This window comes from Dermacentor variabilis, chromosome 6, assembly GCF_050947875.1.
Source record: "Dermacentor variabilis isolate Ectoservices chromosome 6, ASM5094787v1, whole genome shotgun sequence".
Lineage (NCBI taxonomy): Eukaryota > Metazoa > Arthropoda > Arachnida > Ixodida > Ixodidae > Dermacentor > Dermacentor variabilis.
The window spans coordinates 190,909,729-190,935,808 of NC_134573.1; the positions used below are offsets into that span (position 1 = coordinate 190,909,729).

The 26,080-nt window shown below is 48.4% G+C and overlaps 1 protein-coding gene across 3 annotated transcripts in view; it reads left to right on the top strand.

Annotated features, from left to right (window-relative positions):
• The window catches only part of Asap (ArfGAP domain of ASAP), a 221,044-nt gene that overhangs the window by 136,224 nt on the left and 58,740 nt on the right, over positions 1–26,080 (top strand). For all 3 annotated transcript variants that reach the window (XM_075697201.1, XM_075697202.1, XM_075697203.1), the window contains one exon: positions 19,870–19,966. In XM_075697201.1, the coding sequence (XP_075553316.1) occupies positions 19,870–19,966 (97 nt within the window). The remainder of the gene's footprint in view (positions 1–19,869; positions 19,967–26,080) is intronic.

A 26,080-nucleotide genomic window follows, 5' to 3' on the forward strand; every position in this document is an offset into this window, starting at 1 on the left:
CGGTATTTTAAATAGATGGTACATTAGTGACGCACAGCACTGGGAATTCAGTAAATCTTTAATAGCGCTGGTCTTCAGCAGTGCTGTGCAATGAGCTGTGCAATGAGCAAAAGCAAAATGCCTCCGCAGTCACAACCATTGCGGTATTTTAGATCGATGGTATATTAGTGAAGCACAGTGCTGGGCATTCAGTAAATCTTTCATAGCGCTGGTGTTGGAAAAAGCAGCAAAATTGTTTTAATGCAAAAGTCCCATGTTTTTAGACTGCCCAATTATTCGAACATTCCTTGCGAAAAAATTCAAGAAGTCTGTTAACAACTGTTTTTACCATGAAGTTCAACATTCAGTACGCTAATTTTCATATTCAGAGGTGAAAGTTTCGACATAAAGATCTACCCACCATGTGATGAAGACGAATGTGTAGCACACTAGCCTAGAATCCTGGTAGAGCTGATAGCTGAATGTCACCCTCTCAGGGTGACATTCCTCTGCAATAAGCTACGTAAATTTGAGGGAAGGGTGTCTGTGTATAGACTTCCACCAATGAATTCAAAGTTATCTTATTATTTAATAAGTGTTTAATTTGATGATATTTCGGAATGGAAGCATTCTTGAAGAATCGAAACAAAATGAAATTGTCTTGGAATTGTCTCAAGCTTTGAATTAAGAGATATGCCATAAATTGTGAAATAGAAAAAAAAAAATGTTTGTTTGCCAGCTCTACTTGTTCACAAGAATTGTTTCTGCCAAAGCACACAACGACCTATACAAGCATTTACATAGCTGGCATTGGATTTATCAAGATTACTGGTATTAGAACTTTAGATGACTTTATGATATTACTGCATCACGTTCGTCCTGTCCAAATCCTCCATTGATGCTCCTCACCAACACGAACCTAATTGAAGTAGACGTAGATGGTGTTCCATTGACAGCATTAATCAGTACTGGAGCCCAAGTGTCCATAATGAGCGCTAACCTATGTTGTCGCCTCAAAAAGGTTCTTACGCATACCATCACTCGAGCCGTATGTGTCGCCAATGGCGCCACTGCTGCCGTCAGTGGTATGTGCACTGCTCACATAAAAATTGCTGGCCGCCAAGTTCCAGTCCTGTTCACCGTGCTGACCAGTTGCCCTCATGACCTAATCTTCGGGCTCGACTTTCTGACGACGCATTCTGCCCTCATCGATTGTTCCACTGGTATGCTGTGCCTCGAGCTTCCTCTTCTTTCAGACGTTTGTTCGCTTACCTCCAAAAGCCCTAACCTTCGTCGAATCGGCCTCAACGGCAACCGTGCCTGATGGCGACTATGTCATCACACCTATTTGTGATGTCCTCCTGGCGCGCGACATCTTTGTGCCACACTTTGTTGTAACCCTTGCCACTAATCGCGTGTGTCTCCCCGTTATCAATTTTGGCTTGACGAAGCAAGTGTTACCTGAAGGCATAGTGGTGGCCATGCTCCGGTCAGTGACAGACGACCACGTCACTGCTTTTGCAGCCGACGCATCTCCAGATCCTCCTGATTACCCGCAGGATGCCTTGAAACTCGACGGCCCATTATGTCCCATGGTCATTCCGGACCTCGCACCTGACCAAGCAGCCATCCTATATCGCCTTTTGCTTTCCTACCGCGACACATTTGACACTGACAATCGACCACTTGGTCAGACATCCCTTGCTAAGCATTGGATCAACACTGGTGATGCTGTTCCCATTCACCGCCGACCGTATCGCGTGTCCACGGCAGAGCGACAAGTTATTCAGCAGGAAGTAAGTAAACAAAATGCTCGCCAGAGGTATTGTTGAGCCCTCGTTGAGTCCGTGGGCAGTGCCGGTCGTGCTTGTCAAAAAAAAAAAATATCGCTCGTGCCGTTTCTGCGTTGGTTACCACCGCCTCAACCGAATGACTAAAAAGGATGTTTACCCTTTACCACGAATCGACGACGTTTTTTTTATTGTCTTCACGGTGCCAAATACTTTTCATCCATTGACCTTCGATCTGGTTATTGGCAGGTTTCCGTCGATAAGCAAGACCAAGAAAGGACCGCTTTCGTCACTCCAGATGGCCTCTACCAATTCAAGGTTATGCCGTTCGGTTTATGCAATGCCCCCGCCATGTTTGAACGGATGATCGACTCTCTGCTTCAAGGTTTCAAATGGTCAACTTGCCTTTGTTACCTTAACGACGTCCTTGTGTTTTCTCCTACATTTGAGACGCACCTTGAGCGCGTCGCAGCTATCTTTGACATTTTCCGCGAGGCTGTGCTCCAATTAAACTCATCGAAGTGCCACTTCAGGCGCCGACAGATTACAGTGCTAGGCCATCTCGTCGATGCTTCCGGCGTACAACCCGACCCGGAGAAAGTTTGAGCAGTAACGGCTTTTCCAGTACCTCAGTTTGTCAAAGATGTCCGAAGTTTTGTGGGGCTCTGTTTTTATTTTCAACAGTTCGTGAAAGATTTCGCAGCAATCGCTTGACCACTCACTGAGAGAGAGAGAGAAGTGGTTCTTGTGGGGAAAGGAGGAAAGGCTGGCACTATCTTCTGCAACCCATGCGGGAGCACGGCTCAGCGCCAGCAGGGTGGCGGAGATAGGAGTAAAGGAGGGAGAGGGCAGGAGGGAGAAAGGTAGAGGGTCGTTCCAGCAGCATCAGAGCAGCCTGGCCGGGAGGGCCAGTGGGTTCGACCGGAGGAGTAGGCTGGTGATAGACCGTATAGGAGGTGGCCCAGCAGAAGCGAAGTTGTGGCGCATCAGGAAGCCCGAGGTGGTGGGATGGCCATTAGGCTATCCGTCTTTGTAGAAATTTCCTATAGTCTTGCCAAGAGCCCCGACGAGTTGAGGTACTCGATGACGCTTAGGAAGGCTGGTAGCTGATTACGACAGGGGAAGAGGATATCTTCCTGTCGTGAACATGGGAGCCCCAGGCGGTGGAACTCCTGCAGAAGTCAGCCACGGTGCTGCAGGTGAGCAGGGCAAGCCAGCAGGAGCTGCTCCAGAGTCTCTGGTTCATCGCAGGAGGCACAGGCTGGCGAGGTGGCTTTCCTAAGACGGTGACGGCGGGCTGCTGTCCAGTAGCAGCCAACTCGCAGTTGGAGCAGCAATGAGGCATCTCTTTGTGGGAGGCCGTGCTGTGGAAGAGGCTGTAGAGGCTGGCCCAGGGATACTCGCTTGTCCGGTGGCAGGCGATGATGTGCTGGCACAGCCTGTGTCTCGAGAAGTCTGCGGCCGTTACAGCAGGGCTGAGGGGGACGTTTGAGTGGTGGGCACTCTTTGCAAGAGTGCCCGCCTCTTCATTGCTCGGGATCCCCACGTGTGCCGGTAGCCAATGTAGGGATAGTGAGCATCCTGCGTCCTGAAGGGCTGTCAATCTTGTAGAGAGCAGCGCAACCCCAAGGCTAGCCCTGTCAGGGCTCTGCAGGCAGAGCAGTGCTGCCTTGGAGTCGCAGAAAATGGCTGCCGAGGTTGCTGATAGCTCCTCTGCCAGTAGGTCCACAGCAAGGTGGAGTCCTGCTAGCTATGCTGCGGTAGAGCTTGCATGTCCTGGGAGACGGCACAGCTTTCTCTTTTGTAGGGCCGGGGCAACGCAAGCTGTTGTGGATGAGCCCTTCTCCAGTATCACGTATCCATCGACGAAGATGTGAAGGTGGTCCCCAAGTCTCTCTTGGAGAAGAGAGGCTGCCATCTGCTGTAGGGCATATGTTGGGAAACGGTTCTTTGGGACACCTGGCAGCTCGTGCGAGATATGGACTGGTGGTCGCTGTGGTGGGCGAGGCTGTACAGCGTTTGCAGGCATGTCCCATATGACTTCCTTATAGAGGCCATATAGCTGTCCCATGTGTGATGCTGGCCGGGAGCATAGGCAGGTAAGGAGTGCTTGACCATCTGTGGCATGGTGTAGGTGATTAATGTGTCGTAGCCCCTGTTGCAGGAAGAGTAGTGACAGGGGCCAGGCACCTGCCTCAGCAAGAGTGGCGGCCACTTGTGAGGTTCGGGGAACGCCAAGACAGAGCCGTATTGCTGACCGGTGCTGCAGCTCCAGTTTCCGCAGGCGTGGTGGGGGCAGCGCCACAAGAGGGAGGGCATACAGTAGCCGTGAAGTGGCTGCAGCTTCAAAGAGCTGCAGGGCCCACCTGGTGGTACAGCCTTGTTTATGGGCAAGGAGCTGTGAGATCGCCTTGCTAACCCGAAGCGTCTGGGCGCACAGGGCCTTGGTAGCTGGCAGCCAGGTCAGCCGATGGTCAATGCGCAGCCCCAGATAGGTGACTGTCTTGCTCCATAGGATCTGGACACCCTCCAAGCGCAGCCGGGCAGCTGAGCGGTGGGCTGCTGCTCTGGGATGCAGCAGCAAGGCCTCAGTCTTCCTGGCCGAGATGGTAAGGCCGATGCTGCACAAGCAGGCAGCCGCAGTGTCCAGGGCTTTCTGTAGGGCCGCATGTGCCTTGCGGATGTGTTGCGGTGGTCCCCGCACCCATAGGGCGAAGTCATCTATGTAGATTGAGGACTGCACGGGGAAGTGAGGGTCGATCGGCAGGGCAGCAGGCAACCGTGCCAGGGCCAGGTTGAAAAGGAAGAAGCTCACCACTGACCCCTGTGGCACGCCTGCAGTGACTGGACGGGGGGTGCTCTTCGATCGACCCACATGTACCCTGAGGGTGCAATTGTGCAGGAACGACGAGAGGAACTCCCGCAGGTTGCTACAGGTGCCGAGGAGGTCCAGGACCTGCTGGATGACTGCATGAGGGAGGCTGCCGAAGGCACCCTGTATGCCGATCAGCAAGAGCATCACGAGGCCCCGCAAGCCTTGGCGTCCTCCAGGGTGGACACCATGTCAGCGACGGAGTCCCTAGGGCACCGCCGCCGCAGGAAGCCCGTCTGTTGGTCTGCCAGGAAGCCACGTGCGTGGGCCACCCAGTCTAGTCGTGCCAGGGCCATGGCCTCCATCACCTTGCAGGCAGTAGAAGTGAGGGAGACTGGTCGATAGGATGACAGTTCCTCAGCCGGTTTTCTGGCCTTGAGGATGGGTGCCACAATGGCTGTGCGCCATGCCTCTGGCACCTGCCCTGACTGCCAGATCTCATTGAAGCATTCGAGCAGGCGTTGTTGCTTGCTAAGGACCTCATTAACCCTTTCGCTGTCGGACCTTTCTGGCCGTGACGCACCCCCAGTGTCGGCTTGGTTTCAGGGAGCAAGCATAACAGGGAATGAACATAGCAATTTATTTTTGATTAAGATTGGTATACAAATAACATAGTCAATGCAATATGCACATTTCACTGTTCTGCAGCAGTTGTTAGTAAACATCATCATCGTCATCATCAGCCTGACTATAAAATCCGTTCAACATCCGAATCTGACGATACGGACCCCTCTTCCTCGCATGCGACTCTGTCCGTGTCCGAATCCGAGCTCGGCTCGTATTCTGAATTGGAATTGAGCCACCGCTCCAATGAGCAGACGAAGGTCCCGCGCGCTCAGCCATCCAAAAGTAACCGCGCGCAGGGAGGATGCGCTTTCAGTCGCCCGCACAACAGAGAGAATTGGGACATTGCGTGATCAAGAAGACAGAGGGAGATAGAAAAAGGCTAAAACAAAATTCGAAGGGCTTTACGTTTACTGCTGCAAGTCGGAAGCAAGGGTGCGGCGAGAGATCGAAAGCAGCAATCGAGTCACACTTTTCGGAGAGGCAACGGCACGTGCGCCTGAACTTGACGCGCCGTAGCAGGCACACCAACAGAAGAAAAATAAAAACCTTCAAACCAGCGGAGATGGCAGAACAACCCTTGAACCCATAACCACAAGCCCGCGACGCATGATCCAGCGAACACGGAGCCACCGCACCTCTCGGCAGAGAAAGTGGGGAGTGGCAGTCGCACCGTACTCTTCAATACATAGACTAACACAGGTCGGGGCGAATATACGAACTTGTAGAAAGAGTGAACAGACGGTGTGGTCAATCCAGGAGTGCCAGCTTTGCGTTCAGGCGCGAAATTTTGAACGCACGATAGAGAAAGTACCGGTACGTCAGTGACACTGTGGGGGGGGGGGGAAGCGCAATGACGTACCGGTACGTCCGTGACAGCGAAAGGGTTAAGAGGTCCTTAGCGGTCATTAAAAGTTACGGAATGGATTCCAAGGGAAGGGAAGCGCAGCAGAGGGCGGCAGAAAGTTAGGTGGGCGGATGAGATTAAGAAGTTGCAGGGACAACATGGCCACAATTAGTACATGACCGGGGTAGTTGGAGAAGTATGGGAGAGGCCTTTGCCCTGCAGTGGGCGTAACCCGGCTGATGATGATGATGATGTTGTTCGCTGGCGGCCAGGTTGCAGAGCACCTGTTGCGTTACACCGTCTGCTCCTGGTGTGCTGCGGTGTTTCCTTCGCCTCAGAGCCGCCTGGAGCTCGTGCAGGGCAAGTGGCTCTTGGCAGAGGGCAGCGACCTGGCTGAATGTCCAAGCAGGGTGGAGGCTGTCTAGACAGGTGGGCAGCTGGGCAGAGGGGTGTCCGACCGGCAGAATGGCTGCCCTCTGTGGAACGGGAGGGGCGAACCGGTCCGCCAGGAGTTCCTTGAGGGCCTCTTCGCTGATTCCTAGCGAGATGGCCACAGTAAGGACGGGTTGGCGGCTCGTCCTCTCGCCGGTGAATGACTTGAGTAGTCGTCAGGCTAAGGGGCACAGGCTCTCCTAGCTCTGGTTCCTCCTGTGCCAGTTCTGTCTTCTACAGCAAGCGTCCACTTGTCTATATTCAGTCCAGTGCTTTGCCTTCCCTGTCCGAATTGCTCTGCACTCCGTGCAGCGCCTAGAGGCACAGAGATTGAGTAGGCAGAGATCCGGGGCAGGGGTGTCTGATGGAGCAGAGCACTGAACGGTAGTCGCCTGGGCGCACTCTGCGATGGCGTCCAGGAAGTCACGCGATCGGCAGCCTCACTACAGTGCTTCCTAAACAGAGACCAGTCTATGACGTGGAAAGTTCTGGTCTTTGGCTTCCTTTCGTGCACAGAAGTGATCACAATGGAGAAGTGGTCCGAACCCCAAGTGTCCGGAGTTGTGTCCGATGAGTAGGAGCACTTATCTGTGATGAGGGAGAGATCGATGGCCGAGTTCACCCTTCGGCGGACATAGGTGGGTCCGCTGCTCAGGATCACCAGTCCGGCTCTGCTGATGACATCGCAGAGGCTTCAGCCTCGGCTGGAGCAGCATTGGCTTCCCCAGTCTGTGTGGTGGGCGTTGAAGTCGCCACAAAGGACTGCCTGTATCCCGAGGCATAGAGCCAGCTGGACAACGATGGAGGAGTCCCATGGCTTTCCTGGTCATATGTATATGCTCGCCGTGGTTGTGTCTTGGCTGCCGAGACGCACCGTAACAGCACAACACTCCAGGGGGCCTCCCATGATGTCGGCCACTGGAACCACAGCGTGTGCCAGGTTGCACCGAACGTAGATGGCTGTCCGTGGCTTGCCGGGCTGGTGGGCATCGTCCAGGCACAGTGCATCCGTGCAGCTGTGTGTCGTGCAAGTGGTGGTGCCTGAGTAACCGGTGTATCCCGGGAGTCAGAGGTCCTCGGCCATCGCATACACCTCCTGCAGAGCAAGCATGTCGTAGTCGCTCTGCAGGAGATGCAGGGAAAGGTCTGCGTGTCGCCGCCGCAGAGAAGTAATGTTCCACTGGAGAACACTCGGGCGGTGGCGGCGGCCCTTCCTTGCCGTTGGCGGATCAGCCATGGTGGTTGGCTGGCTGATGGCAAGCCACTGCCTGCAGGCATATGAACCGGAGCGGGTGGTCAGCGGGCAGCATGGTGCCGACTGCTTCCATGATGAGCAGCAAGTTCGCTACCAGGTGATCCACGGTAGTCTGGGCAGGAGGCGCAGCAGTGTCCTGTGTCTCCTGGTGGCGGGAGGCATGAGGGGCTGGTACTGGAGGCCTGGGTGCCGGGCTGGGGCCCATTTAGCGCACTGGCATAGGACCACACCGGAGGTGAAGACTGCTGTGGCCGCTGCTCCTTGCAGACTGTTGCCATGACAGCGCGCCTCGACAATGGCGAGGTGGAGGAAGCCATGATTGTGGCCGTCTTGCGTTCTTCGTGCCATTTGGGGCAAGCAGGAGTGTCCGCCCTGTGGGCGCCCCCACAGTTCCTGCAGCATACAGTCTGGCAGGAGACGTTCGCCGCGTGGCTTTTGCCACAGGAGATGCAATCGGTCGGCCACTGACAGGACTGCCAGGACTGACAGGACTGCATGCTGCTCCGAGCTGGGGGCAGCGCTGGACGGCTGCTTGCGACGCCCGACCGCCTCCTCATCGTCGCTCTCTGTTTCGCAAGTGCGTTTTCTGGAACTGAACAGGTCCGTTTCCTCGTCGTCAGAGGGAGGGAGCAAGATTGAAGGAAGGGGGATCCTCGTGTGCTGGGGAACCGTCCTCGGGGGGGCTCTGAGGCTACCTCGGGGGCTGCCGCCTTTGTGGCGTCTCCTAGGGTATTCGCAGGCTGGGGGGGGACCACAGGCAGATCGACGGAGGTGGCCCGTTGACTGAGCCACTTGCCCAGCATGCGAGTGGCGCAGAGTTCCAGGCCCTCCCTTGCCCGGAGTTCGTCGAGGGACGCGCGGCGGGCGCTCTCCGGGCAAGGCGAAAACCATCTTGTGCTGCGAGAGCCTCTTCTCGCGCACGGGTAGAAGGCCAAGAACAGCGAAAAAGAAGCGATGATCGTCCAAGTCGAATGACAGCAAGCTCTGCATCCTAAACAGGAGACACAGCGTCGTTCTATTCTTCTTCCCTTAACCGACCACTCACTGAACTTCCTAAGAAAGACGTGCTTTTCACGTGGGGTTCCCCTCAGGCTGCTGCATTTTCGTGCCTTACCACGATTCTCACCAATCCATTGGTCTTGGCCCACTTTGACCCGTCCGCACCTACAGAGGTCCGAACCGGTGCCAGTGGTTACGGGATCAGTGCCGTCTTATTGCAATGCCAACACGGACATGACCGCGTTATAGCCTACGCTAGCCGGCTCCTGACAACTGCAGAGCGCAACTATTAGATTACCGAGCGCAGACATCTTGCTCTCGTCTGGGCTGTTTCAAAGTTCCGCCCATATTTATATGGCAAGCCCTTCTCAGTAATCGCAGACCATCATGCGCTCTGTCGGCTTTCGTCGCTCAAGGATCCTACTGGCCGGCTCGGTCGTTGGGCCCTCCGACTACAAGAATATCCCTACACAGTGACTTATATGTCGGGGCGCCAACACCAGGACGCAGATTGCCTCTCTCGCTACCCAGATGAAGACGCGACCTCTACGTCTGATACTGACACCGCTGCCTGTGTTCTCTCTGTTTTTCCACTGCTCCACGTCACCGACGAGCAGCACCGTGACCCATCCTTGCGTATCATCATTGACCACCTGGAATCGTCACTTGCCGACAGTTCCCTTCGCTTATTCACACTTCAAGATAGCGTACTCTACCGCCACAATGTTCACCCCGACAGCCCTGCATTACTGCTTGTGATCCCTAAACACCTTCGCTCGGCTGTTCTCCACGAACTTCACGACTTCCCCACTGCTGGTCACCTGGGTGTGTCACGTATCTACGACCGGATCTGCCGACGCTTCTTTTGGCCAGGGCTTGCTCGCTCCGTTCAAAGATACGTATAGGCATGTGAGAAATGCCAGCGACGCAAGACACCATCGACGCTCCCTGCTGGATACCTTCAACCACTCGACATTCCCGCAGAACCATTCTTTCGGGTTGGCTTGGACTTGGCCCTTTTCCTCTTTCTACCTCTGGGAACAGGTGGATCGCTGTGGCCACAGATTATGCCATGCGCTACGCCATCACCCGAGCGCTTCCTACAAGCTGCGCCACAGATGTCGCCAATTTTCTTCTACGCGACATGATTTTATTACATGGAGCTCCGTGACAACTTCTCACAGACCGTGGCCGGGCATTCCTATCAAAAGTGATTGCGGACATTCTGCAGTCCTGTGCCACGAGGCACAAGCTATCCATGTCATACCATCTGCAAACAAATGGCCTTACAGAGTGTCTCCATCGCACTTTCACAGACATGCTCGCGAAATATGTCTCTTCAGACCACACTGACTGGTACCTCGTTCTACCGTTTGTCACATTTGCTTATAATTCCTCGCGCCACGACACCTCCGGTTATTCGCCATTTTTCCTTCTGTTCGGCCGAGAACCAGCACTGCCCCTTGACACAACTCTCCCTGTTCACACGGCACCGACCAGTGAATATGCACTTGACACCATCGCCCACTGTGCCCACGCAAGGGAAATTGCCCGTGACCGCCTTCTGAAATCCCAAGAGAGTCAAAGGCGTTTGTATGACCGGCGACACCGAGACGTGCACTTCCTGCCTGGTTGTTTGGTGCTTCTATGGTCTTCGTCGCATCAGGTCGGCCTGTCAGAAAAACTGCTGTCTCGTTACACAGGCCCATACCGAGTGCTTCATTCCATGACTCCCGTCACTTACGAGACCGCCCCTGATGCCCCATCTACTTCCCAGTCCAGTGATATTGTGCATGTTACACGACTGAAGCAGTGTCAGCCTTTTAGTGATGACATTTAGATGCTCCGGGACGTCGCTTCTGCCGCCGGGGGATTATGCTACATGTGTATAAGATTTAATTGTTTGAACGAGGGGCGTGGGTGCCATCACTCGAGAAAAGAGGAGGAAGAACGAAGTGGGCTCGCGCTGTGAATCTAACCGGTGAGCGCTGCAACCGCTGTTGTAAATATAACCTGTAAATAGTTGCTCGTCCTACTGACTCACCCTTCGCGTAACAATATAGAGAGTTTGCAGTGGCCTTCGTTAATCCTGCTCTGAAATTTCAGTTTACTGCTCCAAAACGCATTTTTGACTTCTCCAAATGTTGCTCTGAAATGGAACGGGTCAGTGCATCACTCTAAACACCAGAAAAAGAAAGAAAAGTTTTTCAAAAATTATTTTGCTTCATGAAAATAACTGATAGCAGCATTCATTTCACTACACGTGAAAAACTTGTGCAGACAACTTTTTTCATTTGATTCTAAAACAAATCAAGGTTACAGAAAGTTGTGAAGCTGACTAAGTGCTGTCACATACAGCTTAATTAAGAAATCAGTTTTGTGCACTTCTGGGACAACTTAAAGGTAAATTTTTTTTAGCATGTTAAATCAAATTTTACTGGGATGAGCCTTTTCGACGAGGATGTTCTGCACATGTGTGCCTCCCCTCCTTCTTCTCCTGTGTGGTTTGCTCAGTGCAGCTGGTGGTAAACAAACCAGCATTTTGCCTTGTCCGCTATTATAAAGGCATGCATGATGCGTGCTCACTGTGTTGCATTCAATTACAACAGTTACTAACAATGTTAATAGAGCCACGCTGTTTTTAGTAGCGTTTGTCACTATGATAACCCGCTTTGGTGAGCTAGTTGATGACTTGGAAGACAAACAGTCCCGCTGTTTAGTCCCGCTAAATGCGGGACTAAACATGAAGAGACAAGACAGTGCGCTGGCTACCAACTGAAATATGTATGTCGCGAAAGATGGCTTACAAACCTTGAAAAGAGAAGAAATAAACATGAAGGAACAGGAAGAGCAAGAAGATAGCTGACAAATTTCCAAGCAATACAATGCAAATCTTAATCTCAAAGGAAAACCATTTAAATATAGCTTGGGTCCACAGACAGAATGCTGACATACGACACTGCGCTGCAATGAATAGCAAAAGCCTTAATAGTTTCTCGTCCTTGTTGCTCATGATAAGTCTTCAGGATGCGCACACTTTTAAACGTCAGCTTACTCCTGCTTTTAGCTTAGTGGATAGCCATGTAGCTGCCTGTACACTGCACTTCTTTTGCACAGAATAAATAACCGTAAGTGGCTCTTTTCACAGATTCAACAGGGCGAATTGGCATTGTTGACCATCCAGCACAGTGCTCCAAGTTTTTTCTTGGCTGTGTGAGGTCTCACATGTGCTGTAGGGATAAAAGAATGACAACACAGTAGTTAGAAAAATGACAAGGGCATTTATTGCACCTTTCATGCACTAATGCCTGCTAGCCGAATTACTACCCATGGAACATATTGATGGGTGCACGACAAATCGAGGAAGTCCGACTCGCCACAATAAGATATCGAGTGAATATGCTCGCTCCCATGCTGGACACCAGTGCCTAATCGCTCACGTGTATGGTCACACACACGATGGTGCCTTCGAACAATCCTGTTTGTCCATTCTGGTGTCCTGCTCCTAAGCCTTTTTGCAGAATGGTCCCGCAAATGGTGGACGAGCGCACGGAATGTCCATGCAGCTCACAGACCCCAAGCCAAAGAGGACAGCCCTTTTGCGCCCAAGTAACCCGGCGTGCGGAACACTCGCGCCATGTCTCATGCTAATATTCAACTGCACCGTCCACTGCCGGATTACAGGAGACACAAGAGCCATGCAGGGAAAACAACATCAGGGGATGCGTGAGAGTCGAGTGTCCCCGCATTGTGAAAACTACCGTGACTCCGCCGCATCCTGCTGCGTTCCTCAATTTGTGGGAAACTGCATGACTGTACAGGACCACGATGTGCTTTGACCAATTAAATTTTATGATCAGGCGATTCCTTGGTATAAACAGTCCCAAGAGTGTCTCTGCGATGCTGCTCACAAAGTGGTCAGGAAAACTGGCTGTTGAGAGCCACTGTACCTGGGTGCTGTAGCTGAGCACTGCTTGATTACAAGACCAAGAAGAGGCATTCTTTAAAACTGCATGCATGATGGCATGTTTCACTAGCTTAGAATGCTCCGATGAAAAAGGTTCTTTTGCTATCGAGGTTTGTATTTTTACTTACAGCGCAACTGGTGGGTTTCAACAAATGTCTTGTGTCTTCTTGTTTAGTCCCATTTTTAGCAGTTTGTTTTCTGAAAAATGGTTACTACGAGCATATGTTCAAAACTGTGATACTGCTAGATGCTGGTGGTGCAATGTGCACTGCTCTACGCTGGAATCAGGTGAGAGCCAAATAATAAAGTGTTATTGTGAAGCACATTTTTATTCTGGTAAATCAAGTGTTCAGCACTTGTTGTGTGGCATGTTTTGAGATTGTGCATAATCCCAAGGCATACTGCCCTGGCACATGCTGTATCCAGAATTCTGCCACAGTGTCCTTGCGTGCGTTGAACACAAATAAACGCTCTCGAATGCCAGGACCGCTGCCTGATGAAAATGATAGCACAATCGAAGTAGAAAGCACATTATCAAATCCAACCGGAGGGTAACCTTTTTAGGATACTTACCAAGAGTATGCTACAGAAAATCACTCTGCAATGGCTGTCAGTGCCACACTGCCCTCTCAGTACCATGCTGTCATGAGGTACATGTCCTTCTGCATAGATGACAGGGACGCCCCATAGACAAGAGCATATTGTTGCGCACTATCACTCTCTAAAAAAAGTTTATACTCTCTTTAGGCCACATCTTGTCACCAAACAATAATTGCTGTCTGTCTTGATCGTATTTTCCTTTCTTGAAAACTCTGCATTCACTACTTTTCTGTCATGCTATGTTATGTTGATAACTCGCATGCCATTCATGACCTCGAAGTACCAAGGGCCATGGAGGAAGAAACATTTGGGAGTGGAAACTCCGCTGTTTGCGGCGGCCAGAAAAAGTCACATGCCCGCGGAGCCGTTATCGTGCTGGCGGCCTGGAAAGAAATTACCGCCGTTGAGAGCACGCCGAAGCCGCCTGCCCGGGCGCTGCATTTTTCTTTTTTTTTTCACTGCGGCTTCTACGACGCGCCGCATGGCGCCGCCACTGTATACGGCCCCGTCGGCGCATACAACAATTGTGACCTTATCTGGTCGCCCGCGCTCGCTTGCGCTGACGGGAGTTTCACCTCCTAAATGTCTTACTCCGTGCCAAGGGCACACTGTCAAAGAATAGAAAGGCACGCAAGATAAACGACAACTATCGCTCGGTGATAAGACAAGCCCCAAAAGGTGCAAACTTTTCTTAGAGTGCACTACATTCATTGTACATATTGTTACGCTGCGCGGCGGAGCTGCAGAAGAGGAGATGGAAGAGCTGCGCCCGTGGTTGAAAAGGCCCAACTGCCTGCGATCTCGTCTCTATGCCCCCGCGATCATTTTATAAATAAATCCATCTCATCCGTAACAACTTTGGTGGACGGTGTTAGGTAATCGCTCTGGACAACCTTCTTCTACACACCCTTCAATGAAGCCGGCGCTTGCTTGGACTACCGCCTGAAGACACGGACATGAACAAACCTCAAGCAGCTGGTGGCAGCTATGACACAAGCATGCAAGACGACAGTGAGTGCTCAAGGCAAGTCATCTGCTGGATCTCTCAGAAAAAACTGCGGACCTTTTCCGGCAAAGCTGATGAGGATGTCGACAACTGGCTGAAGTATTATCAAAGGGTAAGCGGTCACAATGGGTGCAACGCAACGGCGCAGAAATCGTTGCGGAAATCAAGAGCTGCTTTGGAGACTCGCTTTCAAAAAGACAGAAAGCTGAGCATACACTTTCGCATAGAGCACAGTTGCCCGGAGAAACATGCACAACCTACATTGAAGAAGTATTGAAACTGTGCAGAATTGTAAATACGAGCACGTCAGATAAAGATAAGGTTGGACATCTTCTGAAGGGCATCACTGAAGATGTCTACAATTTTCTTTTATCAAAGGAAGACCTGCATACTCCGTCTGATCTAAGACGTCACTGCCATGCTTTCGAGGCACTGAAGACGCGTAAGTATTGCCAAAGTTTGCTAGACTTGGCAATGTGACCACGGTCGCAAGCGTGGATGTCTCCTCCTCCCACAACTTCGCCTTGCTAGTACGTCAACTCGTTAAAGAAGAATTGGCGCACTTTCAAGCACAAGGTGGAGCAAAAGACAAAGGATGGGAGTACCCCCAATGCACACTTGACGTGCACTGTCCTGAACAGCCAGTGCTTTGCCAACTGCAAACTAACAGCGAAATTCGGCCTTCGCGTGATGAACACGTCCGCATCGACACGGCGGAGTCCTGGCATCCTTCACATGCCATCAAACGTCATCAGACCGCACCACCCCAACACCTTGCTCCCCGGTACAGCCAGCCCCAGGCCCCATTTTATGATTTTCCTGTGTACCGCAAGCCACCTATTTGCTTCAGCTGCGGTATGCTTGGACATATCGCCAGGTATTTTCACTGACAGCAGCAGCAAGTTTCAGGCATACCCGATTATCAATCTGGAGGCCAAGACAGCGCGCTGTGGCAGACGGCTACGCCTCTTTGACGACAACCGCATGAATGTGCATCCCGGCGTGAGTCTCCAGCTTCTGACCACAGCCTTGCTTTTCCTCCAACCAGCTATCGTCGCTTGCCGTCATCTCGCCATCGCTCACTTTCACCACCATCCCAGCTGGGAAACTAGCTGGTGCAACCGATGGAGGTGAGGTCGCGGGACGGTCAAGTAGTCCTTCGCCTGTCACCATGCACAAAAACAAAGTGTGTGTCTGTGTTGATGGTTTAAATACTGACGCCTTAGTCGATACCACTGCTACAGTTTCGGTAATGAGTGTTTTGTTTAAAAATCATCTTGGACACAAAGTGATGTTCACGTGGGACCAAAAAACTACTTTTCGTGGAGTTGGGGGTCAACTGCTGCGGCCCGTTGGAGTTTGCTTTGCTATAGTGAGTGTGGATGGACAAGATTTTCCAACTGAATTTGTTGTTATAGAACACACCACTCACATCATCATCCTTGGGATTGACTTCCTTGGTGAATGTGGTGCAATGTTAAATTGTGGGGCTGGTGAAATTTCTCTTCGAAGTCATGTGATAACATCCAAACCAGTAGTATCTGGCATGGACAAGCAGAGTGTATTTTCTGTGTCTCACGATGTCCTTTTACCGGCTCAGACTGCGGCATTTGTTCTGGTGACTTCTACGGATTGCCCTCCACACCACTGTCATGGTTTAATTGAGCCGCACTCCCATACTATGTTGAAGAAAAATGTACTGGTTCCTTGATCCGTTATAGAATGTGTAGGTGGTCATGCTCACGTGTGGACAGTGAATGCGTCTTTAGAGCAAGTTTTACTGCTGACGGGACTCAAGCTGGCCACCTTCAACTCGGAAGCGACCGTTAGTATCGACGCTGTTGACCTTTCTACCGGCGCGAGGGCAGCAAATTGCGACTACTCTATGGAATTCTACCACCATGATGAACAAGTCGCTATCCTCTTCAGAGTGGAAATTTTTGCTTCTTGACTCGTGAATGCAACACCACATAAACACGAGCCAAGTGACACCTATTCGCCAGAAGCTGTACTGCATCTCTCCTGCATAACGAAAAGTAATCGCTGAGCAAGTTCAAGAAATGCTGCAGAAAGGTGTTGTCCAGGAGTCTTGCAGTCCCTGTGCAGCTCCAGTGATATTAGTTAAGAAAAAGGACAGTTCTTGGAGATTCTGTGTTCATTATCGAAGACTTAACGCAGCCACAAAGAAGGATGTATACCCTCTGCCACGCATCGGCGATGCTCTCGATTGCCTTCATGCAGCGTAACATCTGCCTTTGTGACGCCAGATGGTCTCTTCCGAGTTTAATGTCATGCCTTTCTGTTTATGCAATGCACCAGCAATTTTTGAAAGACTTATGGACACAGTGCGTCGCAGATTGCAATGGGAGATCTGAATGTGCTACCTCGACGATGTAATCATTTTTGGCAAAACACTTGAGGAGCACAATCGGCACCTTGGCATCGTACTGGACCGAATACAAAATGCTGGACTGGTTTTAAACTCAATGAAGTGTCACTTCAGTGACCGCGAGGCTCTTGTGCTCGGTTTTCTCGTCAACAAAGATGGTATTCGACCTGGCCCTGAAAAGATTGCTGCAGTGTGCGATTTTAGCCAACGAAAGACGGCAAAAGACCTCCATAGTTTCCTTGGCCTGTGTTCGTACTTCCGCCGGTTTATTAAGAACTTTGCCCAACTTGCTCACCCACTTACGTGCCTCCTTCACAAAGACAATCCCTACATATGGACTACAGAGTGCGAGGACGCATTCTGGAGCTAAAGTGTCTACTAACTTTGGGGCCTGTCTTGTGCCATTTTGATTGCAAGGCCATGACTGAGCTACACACTGACGCTAGCAGTGTGGGCATTGACACCGTCCTCGTTCAACTTCATCATGCGCGCCAGCACGTCATTGCGTACGGAAGTCGGACACACTGACGAGAGCGGAGCGAAATTACACTGTCACCGAATTGGAATGCCTAGCAGTAGTCTTTGCCACCCAGAAGTTTCAGCCATACTTGTACGGTTGCCATTTCAAAATAGTGACAGATTATCATTTGCTTTGCTGGCTTGTTGGACTGTGGGATCCTTCCGGACGGCTGGCACGTTGGGCGTTACGCCTTCAAGAATATACCTTTTCTGTCGGCTACAAGAGCGGTCGGTGTCATACCAATGCCGACTGCTTGTCTCGGCTCCCGTCACCACACTCCACTGCTAACAATGACGACTTTGACGACTATCTTACCAGCGTCATTGAGTTTCCTGACCTCTGCACCTTTAAACGTGAACAACATCATGATCCTACACTCGTACCCCTATTGGAGGCTGCGCCCACGTTAGGTCAGACAACGCCCTTCACGCTGTGTAATGGCCTGCTTTACAAAAAGAATTACTCTGCCGAAGGCGCTTCCCTGCTCCTAGTCATTCCCAAATGCCTGCGTACTGCTATTCTTCGAGCCATGCATGGTGACATCACGTCGGGTCACCTTGGCTTTGCTCACAAGCTTCATCGATTACGCCAACGCATTTATTGGCTGAAGCTATGGAAGAGCACAAGAAAATACATTGCAAGTTGCCCAGGTTGTCAATGTCATAAGAAGCTGGGGACACCTCCTGCAGGTTTTTTGCAACCAGTGAAAAAGTTGGTATCGATTTGCTCGGCACCTTTCCGAAGAGCTCTACTGGTCGTCACGGGACTATCGTGTGCGTCGACTACTTGATGCGCTATACTGAGATTGCGGCACTTACATCTGCTACTGCCGCCGATGTGTCGTGCTTTTTGCTTCATTCTGTCATCCTTCGTCACGGCGCTCCATGTGTTGTGACTGTGGACGGCAATTCACCGCCAACGTTATTGAAGAGCTGCTGCGCTTTTGCAGTTCTACTTATCGCCATTCAGCGCTGTACCATCCACAAACAAATGGCCTCACCGAACACTCGAATCACATGCTTACCAGCATGGTGTCGCTGTACGTCTCAGCTGATCACAGGAATCGGGATTCCGTGCTGCCCTTTGTCACGTACGCATACAATACTGCCAAGCATGAAATAACCGGGTATGCGCCTTTCTATTTGTTGTACGCTCGCAGTCCCCAAACGTTCTTGGACACAATTTTGCCATTACCACTGAATGAAGACACATCCATTCAACAGACACTGTGTCATGCCGAAGAAGCACATCAGCTCGCTCGCTTAAGAACACGTCTTCGCAAGTTTCAACCAAGGCGTGCTATGATGCCCGGCATATACAAGTCACTTTCGTTCCTGACGATCGTGTGTTACTCTGGACACCTCTATGGAAGAAAGGCTTGTATCGCAAGTTCCCCTCAACGTACAGCGGTCCATTCTTGATACTGAGCTGATTAAGTGACGTCAGCTACATGATCGCAAAACTGACCGCCAATAATCGTCACTCGCAGAAGACACAAGTGGTTCATGTGGTCCGCCTGAAGCACTACCATCATAGGTTTCCCGAATCAAGAACTACCAATTATGTGGATCCCTAGCTCGCTCGACGAGCTTCAGCTACGCCGGAGGAAGATGTTACGCTGTGCGGCAGAACCGAAGAAAAGGAGATGGAAGAGCTGCACGTGGGGTAGAAAAGGCCCGACTGCCTGCGATGTCGTCTCCATGCCCCGTCGATCATTTTGTAAATAAATCCATCTCATCCGTAACAGTATTGCTGTGGATGTAGCATCTTTTGAAACACCATTTGGGATGTCTCTGCCTGATGCTGTGCACTACCTTGTGAAGGTACAGTCTCGTACCTGTTTTAAATGTTGCTGCTTCTTGACTTCTCACGTGCCGACTGATTTAGAGAACATGAGAGGCACATGAAAATCTTCATTTACAATTACAGTGCCATAAGTTAGCTAAATGTTCCTGAATGTATATACACAGCTGTCTTGGACCAAAAAGAATTCGCCAAAGTAACGCATCCAATGTGAACTTGGAGCACGTTTTTGTTATCCACCACTTGCCAAGCAGACAAATTTTTAGCATGCCACAAGAGGGCACCACCTCCAATGAAAAGGCTAATTGAGCTCTGCGTCCTAATAATTTATGCGATATTATTCAGCTGTGTGGTGCTTTGTTACACGCAGTTGCAGCTCATGGTTTTGTTCTTAATTATTTATGCCTAATCAAAGAAATCACTTGTGTTGATAATGTATGGCCATTATCTCAGATATAATATTTAACAGCTTTGCAGTTGCCACTGAAGCAGTTTTCAAAGCATAGGTTTGTGTATGCTCAAAATGGATGTGCTTGTCCTGTGTAGTCCTAAGCGGTGCAACAAGTTAGGAACGATATTTAGTCATAAAGGACTACAATCAAGCACAGCAGGCCAGGAGTTCTTGGGGATCCCTGGAATCGGCAAGCGGGAACTGTTGTGCATGTTGATTTCTGCTGTGAGGCAACTAATGCTGAACAGGACAGGGCATCATTAGAATGTATCTGGTACTGTGGAAGAGCATGCATGTTATCTTGGCAGCTTCGCTGTGTCTAAGGAGCCTCTAATTACACTGCAGTTTTTTATTTGCATAGCTTTTAATAGGCCTCTTGCTCATTTTCAATGCAGTGCCCCAGTGAACGCATCGCCACAAAAGCAAGACGCCGGTGTCGTGCGCTCTACGACTGCTGTGCCGACCAGCAAGACGAGCTGTCATTCAGTGAAGGTGAAATCATTGTCATCATCAGCGAGATCACAGAGGATGACCAATGGATGGAAGGAATGATTGAGGGGGAACCGCAGCGCAGGGGAGTTTTCCCAACCAGTTTTGTTCATATGCTGTCAGATTAGTGAAAGGCATACACATGCCTCTCAAGTGAGATTAGCACTGTTGCTTCTTTGTTGTGGTCTTTGGAGCACTGGCTAACTGTGCTTGCATATAGTCTTTAGTAACTTCAATTATCCAGTATAGAGATGCGCTGGTAAAAGCTTTGATTCACTTTTGTCTTATTTCATGCTTTTTCTCTTTCAGCAGGTTCGTTGAAATGTTTGGAAGATTCCACTAATTGTTTTTGGAGGAACTAGGTGAACCTTCAAGTGAGCATTCAGATCATAGCCAGGTTTTGTAAATTCAAATCTGCCAGACAAAATAAAATGTGCTGGGTCCATGCCTCGATGACAGAGAAAAAGAGTAATTTGATCTGAAACGACTGTGGAAAACAAATTCTATATAAATGAATGAACTGGATCTTATCCCAAAGGCACGCCCTTGTTTCTGCTACTTTTGTAATTGTGAAAGAGTTTTCACATTATAAACACATCAATACTTATGTAAGCTGTATCTTTTCTAAACTTGAAGTTGACTCATGGTCTTCAAACTTCCAAGTGTGGCCATTTCAGTTCGGAGGTTTGTTCTTGTGATGGACACTTTCTTTGACTGCCTTCTTAAGCTGTGTTGCCAACTTTAGTACAAGAAATTTCAAGCATTTGCTTTGTACAGAATTAATTGCTTCACATCTGTGAATATCTTTATGACTTACTGCAACGTTTTCGATTTCCTCTGCTAATGCAGCCCAGAAGATGTGAGAGGCACATAAGTTGCATTTACATGCCACCGTGTCGAGACAGGTAAAAAGAATTAACAGTGCTTTGCTTTCACTCAGTTAGTCCATTCAGTGGTGTAAGTTGGGGTCACACAAGAAACAAGGAGTTGGCCTCTGCCCATGCCATAGGCACAGCTGCTACGGAGTGTGGCAAAGCACACACACTGCACAGTCCATTACGGCACAAGGTTGAGGACCCTGCAAGTGCTTGCACCTCTGTGCCTTCTGCTGTCAAAAGCTGAGCTTTTATGGAAGTGCTTTCTTTTGTGCTAACAAGCATGTCAATTATTTCCCACAACTTGGCTGTTTTTGTATTGTTACAGTGAAGCCTTCACTTCAGCAGCCAGCACAGTGTGTTTCTGGAGCTCGTTGCACGAAGCAGTATCAACCCAGCAGCATATAAGCTCCTTGCCTCTTCCAGCTGTAGTGTTGCTGCCAAGTCAGAAACACATTGTGCCATCTGCCACAACATGATTCGTGCAACAGCAAAAATACAGAACAGTCAGGCAGTGTGGAAGTGCAGACATCCCTGTAAGCACCAAGAAATACACTTCTGTCCACAAGCTCTCTTCTCAACAGCAGCTGTTACATCTATAAAAAGGCATGGGGGTTGTTTGTAAAACACTGGCTTTATCTGCAAACTTTTGCTACCGGCCGTATGTTGTAAGGTGTGTTTCAATTTAGCTTGAACTGCAAGTGGCATCTTTGCCTCTTTCGTGAAAAGCCAAAACAAATATGCCGACTTTACTATTTAATGTCTTCCATATGCATTGTGTAGTATTTGTCATTACACATACAAACTTTTGCGGCTGAACATGTGATCCAAAGTAGTAAGTTATGAAATGGCTTTGCTTTGCCCTTCTGCAGGCTTTCCTGTTATCTGTCACAGTTGATGGAGATTTTGTGAAATGACCAACTCTTATTGCACAATTCATTTGGCTTATATATTGCATTTGTAATTACAAAAAACCATTTTCAGTCTTTTTAAACTGTTACATGTTTTCAATACATGTTTTTAGGTTGTTATATGTCTTGAAATCACGACACATTTGCTATCTGGCTTGTGTAATGTTAAGAGCATCTATAGCAACAATGCCAATGGTTAAAAGGAAGAACATCAGTTTCAAAGTGTGCATACTTTGAAAATTGCATGTTCTGCCTTCATGAAAATTTCCTCAATAATTTTATAACAGAAATTGCTAGGAAGCATTTGTCTTGAAAAATTACATGGACACTTTGTATCCTGCAGTTGGAGGTATCTTCTGATAAATAAGCAGTTTTCACAGTCTCTGCCATATTGAGTTCAGTTCCTTATGTAGGAAAAATATGTTGTACTCACAGTAGTCTTTGATACAGTAATGGTAATAATGAAACTGGGCTAGCGCTAGCCACAACCTCACCGTGTTATACAAACAGCTTCTGCTCATATGTTGCATAAAATAGCGCATGTTTCTGTGCCAACAGCACACAACATTTAAGAATAGTAACAAAGAACAAAGCATAATGTACATAGTGCTGGGATAAAAAGTAGCATAGAAGAACATTTTATTATAGCGGTACTATAAATATAAACTGCTCAAGGACATGATGGTTAGTCAGATACCTGTACAGGGTGTTTCCAGAGAACTAGGTATTGTGGCAATATTGTGTGCTCTTTATTCTACTTTCGTGCCTGGCTCCCCCTTTTTTTGTCACCTTCACTGCCTTCCTAAACTTGCACGTAAAAGTATTGTTCCACTTTCTACAACAGAGTTTAGTGCATTCATCCTTTAGCTAACAGTCAGCATGTGTTGCTATAATTAAGTGGTTGTGGCAGCTGGCATATAACTTAAATCAGCATGCAAGACCAATTTCGGGCCTGTTTTACATCAGCTTCTTGGGCCCATAAAGTTGTGGTTTTCAACAAAAGAAGTCAATGTCGGTTACAAGAGTGTCATTCTTACATTTTTTCGAGGTTTTATTCTCTCTATGCTTCCTTTACAACTTAAAAAGAATTCTTGCTTTTTTTTTTCTATTTTCTTAGCACTGTCAATCAGCTCACACTTTTATCGGTGCGCTTTTACTCGACTATTTACAGCCAGCATATTTGTTGAACTAAACAGTGACACTTGTGCAATTGTACTTTGGAAGGTTGCATGCAAACAGTGCTGTTTGAACATGTTGAAAATATTTTTTATTCATCCTCCTATTGCTTCAGAAAACATTTAGAAGTTGCAGAAAGGCAGAAGGAAAAACAGCTGTAGTAATGGTTTGATGTACTTCTTTCTACACAGTGGGTGTAGTTCATTGTAAGCTCTATGTCGAACTGTGAGCTCTGAAATTCGTATTATTAGTAGTCTGAATGCCATTGGTCACTCCGTGAGGCAGGGCCATGAATACAAATTTCAGATCTTGGAGCTTTGCAGTAGGGAGCATTGTAACATTATTCAGCTGCCTTTTCTTTTTCGTGGTAGGTGCATGTGTCGTGTCCTTGCTACTTGTTTCAAACAAACCAAAAACTAGTTTTAAACTAGCTCAGTTCTTGTTGTTAAGAATGAGCACTACTAAGCTTTCAGGCCACTAACCAAGTTCGTATGTACAATGTTTTGAATTCCTACAGGAATAACACACCATTGTCTCCAATTGTAGTGCAAGTGATGACTTGTTAAAAACTGTGATGCAAGTACAAGTATGAAACATTCTAGTCTGAACAAAGATAAAGATGTGTGTGGCATGTTTTACTCTTTCCTGCACAGTCTCTCACATACATGCATGCACACACATACACACATATAGTGTGTATATATATATATATATATATATATATATCATACAATGCTACTGCCAAACCGATTTTATATATGCAGAATTTGTGAGGACCTCTTGTATATAGAAACCCTGTGTTTCCTCCCATGTGAGAGCATTTACCACACCTATAGGTTTGCACTTTTTCACTGCAAGGCGTTTGTACACTGACATGTTTGATGTCGCTTCTGTCAAAGAAACATCAGCAGCTGTGTGGCACTTCACGTCTGCATTATCCCGCTGTTCAGGGAGCTGGTGCATCAAGCCCCACAGCCTTGTGTTTGTGTCATTCTGCTTGCCACGTGAATCTGGTCCCTGAAACATGACAAGCCACGCAGAGACACTCTTGCTTTTTATTTCTACCCCTGCTAAATGTTAGTGTAAGCGTGCCATTTGAGCTATGCTGTGTAATTGTGAATTTACAATAAATCTGGAAAAAGAGCTGAAATTTGTGTTGTCACCTTTCTCAGCTGCCATAGTAGACTAGTTAGCAATTGAGGGGCATAAACTAAATAAGAAGGGAAGAGGGGGGGAGGGTCACAACTGTACTGCACTTGTTTCTTTTCTTTCCCCCTATTTGTCTTTTAATTGCCCATGGTACACTCTGGCTGAACTACTTGGAGATATACATTACAGCATACATAAACACAATGTTTAGTTAACTGATTGACAAGATTTCACTAATAACTTTTAAGTATTTGCTCCAGGACAATGTAGAAATTGTTGAACAGAAGGCTACCTGCGAGGGCTAGGCAAAGATACTTTGCAAGTACATCACGGTACAGATACAAGATACTGAGCTGATAATTAATGTGTATGGAAAATACTAGCAAACTGAATGTATCTGATACGATAATTGCCATTTGTAACTTAAGATACTTCACAATATTAGTTTCCTCATTAAAGCACCCCTACAGGACTGCTGCCAGTTTGCAGGCCTTTACTTTAAAATTTCTTATCTCCCACCCACAGACCTCGTTCCTTTTAAATTTCCTCTACTAACATATTCTTCTTTATACACTCTAACTATGTATTACAATGCTATATTATGTCACTATTCTGCAACAGTCTATGCGGTCAGCCAGGCTTCCATTAGACCAACGCAGATACGCTGCACAATCATCAATATTTGTCCCGCCACCTTTGCACTCGCAACGATGCACACCTTTATGGTCCAATTATAAAGTGGGTCAGTGTGTTAGTTTGCTACGTGCTCATTTGTACGTGTTCGCAATTGTCCCAAACAATTGCGAACACGTACAAGTGCCCTTTCAGGGTCGATTTTTTTCACCACATACGACCGCCCCGGGTCGATTTTTTTTTATTTTATTGCAGATTCCAATTCTTCTAAGGGACCTATTTCGAAAAGAATGTACCGTAATTGTTCTAGGGTGACCTTAAAGTGAGAAAAAAATATTTTGTGTTGGTACATATGTACTGTTTATTCATGTATAACAACAATAAAGAAAGTAAATGAACTTATAAGAATTTAAAATTTGATGCATTGTTATACACATAGCTCAAGGCTCAGAAAATGCACACACAAAAAGATTTCACTAATGTCAAATGTTCCTGCTCTTGCACTAATATTTACGTCCATAGCGTTATCGAACTGCGTAGGTGAATGCACTCAAGGAATCTGTGTGGTCCTGTGCCAGTCAAAAAAGCAAAAGGTGTGACAAACTTCCGCTAATCTTTGTCTTATCGCCAACCAGAGGCAATTAGTTTTCGTGAGTCTCCAAGAAAAGGAAAAGCATGCATGGCGGCATCTCTCCTATGTGCACCCCTGTGAGCACTAAATGAGCGAGAAACAGGTGGTCGCCCTTTGAGCGATTAGTAACAAGATAGCCTTCAGTTTTGCGAGTGCAAGAATCCAAAACCACCCGCGGAACTAAACCCAAACCGCTGCCTGCCCGCCGCGCGCGCACCAATGCATGAGCGGTAGTGTATAGATGAGCCGGAGCAAACTAGCTCTAACACAAACTATGTAACGAAAACCGAGAGAGGGAGGCGCGAGAAAAAAATTCCCTGTATTCCCACATAGCGACAGCACATGCCAAGAAAGAAAAAGGAAATTGGTGCGCTTTTTAAACATACAGACGGCACTGTAAATATACAGCATCAACTATTTTGGACTTTTTTGCACTGCCGTATATTTACGTCATTGATCCTGAAAGGGTTAACGCAGAAAGTTGGGCCAGTTGCTGTTGATGCATTTATTGTAACATAGTTACTAGCGCTAACAAGTCTAAGGGGAAAAAAAGGTGGGACAGGACAAAGCGCTAGACTTGACAAGCTTTATTCAGAAAAAACAAGCAAGAAACCACTGTATGGTCAAATAAACGCAGTGCTATACTGGACAAACAGGCGGCTGCCTGAATGACTGGCTTAGGGAGCACCGGAGTGCTGTAAACGCTCTGCTAGGCGCTGGCCACTTGGCTGACCACTTTTGT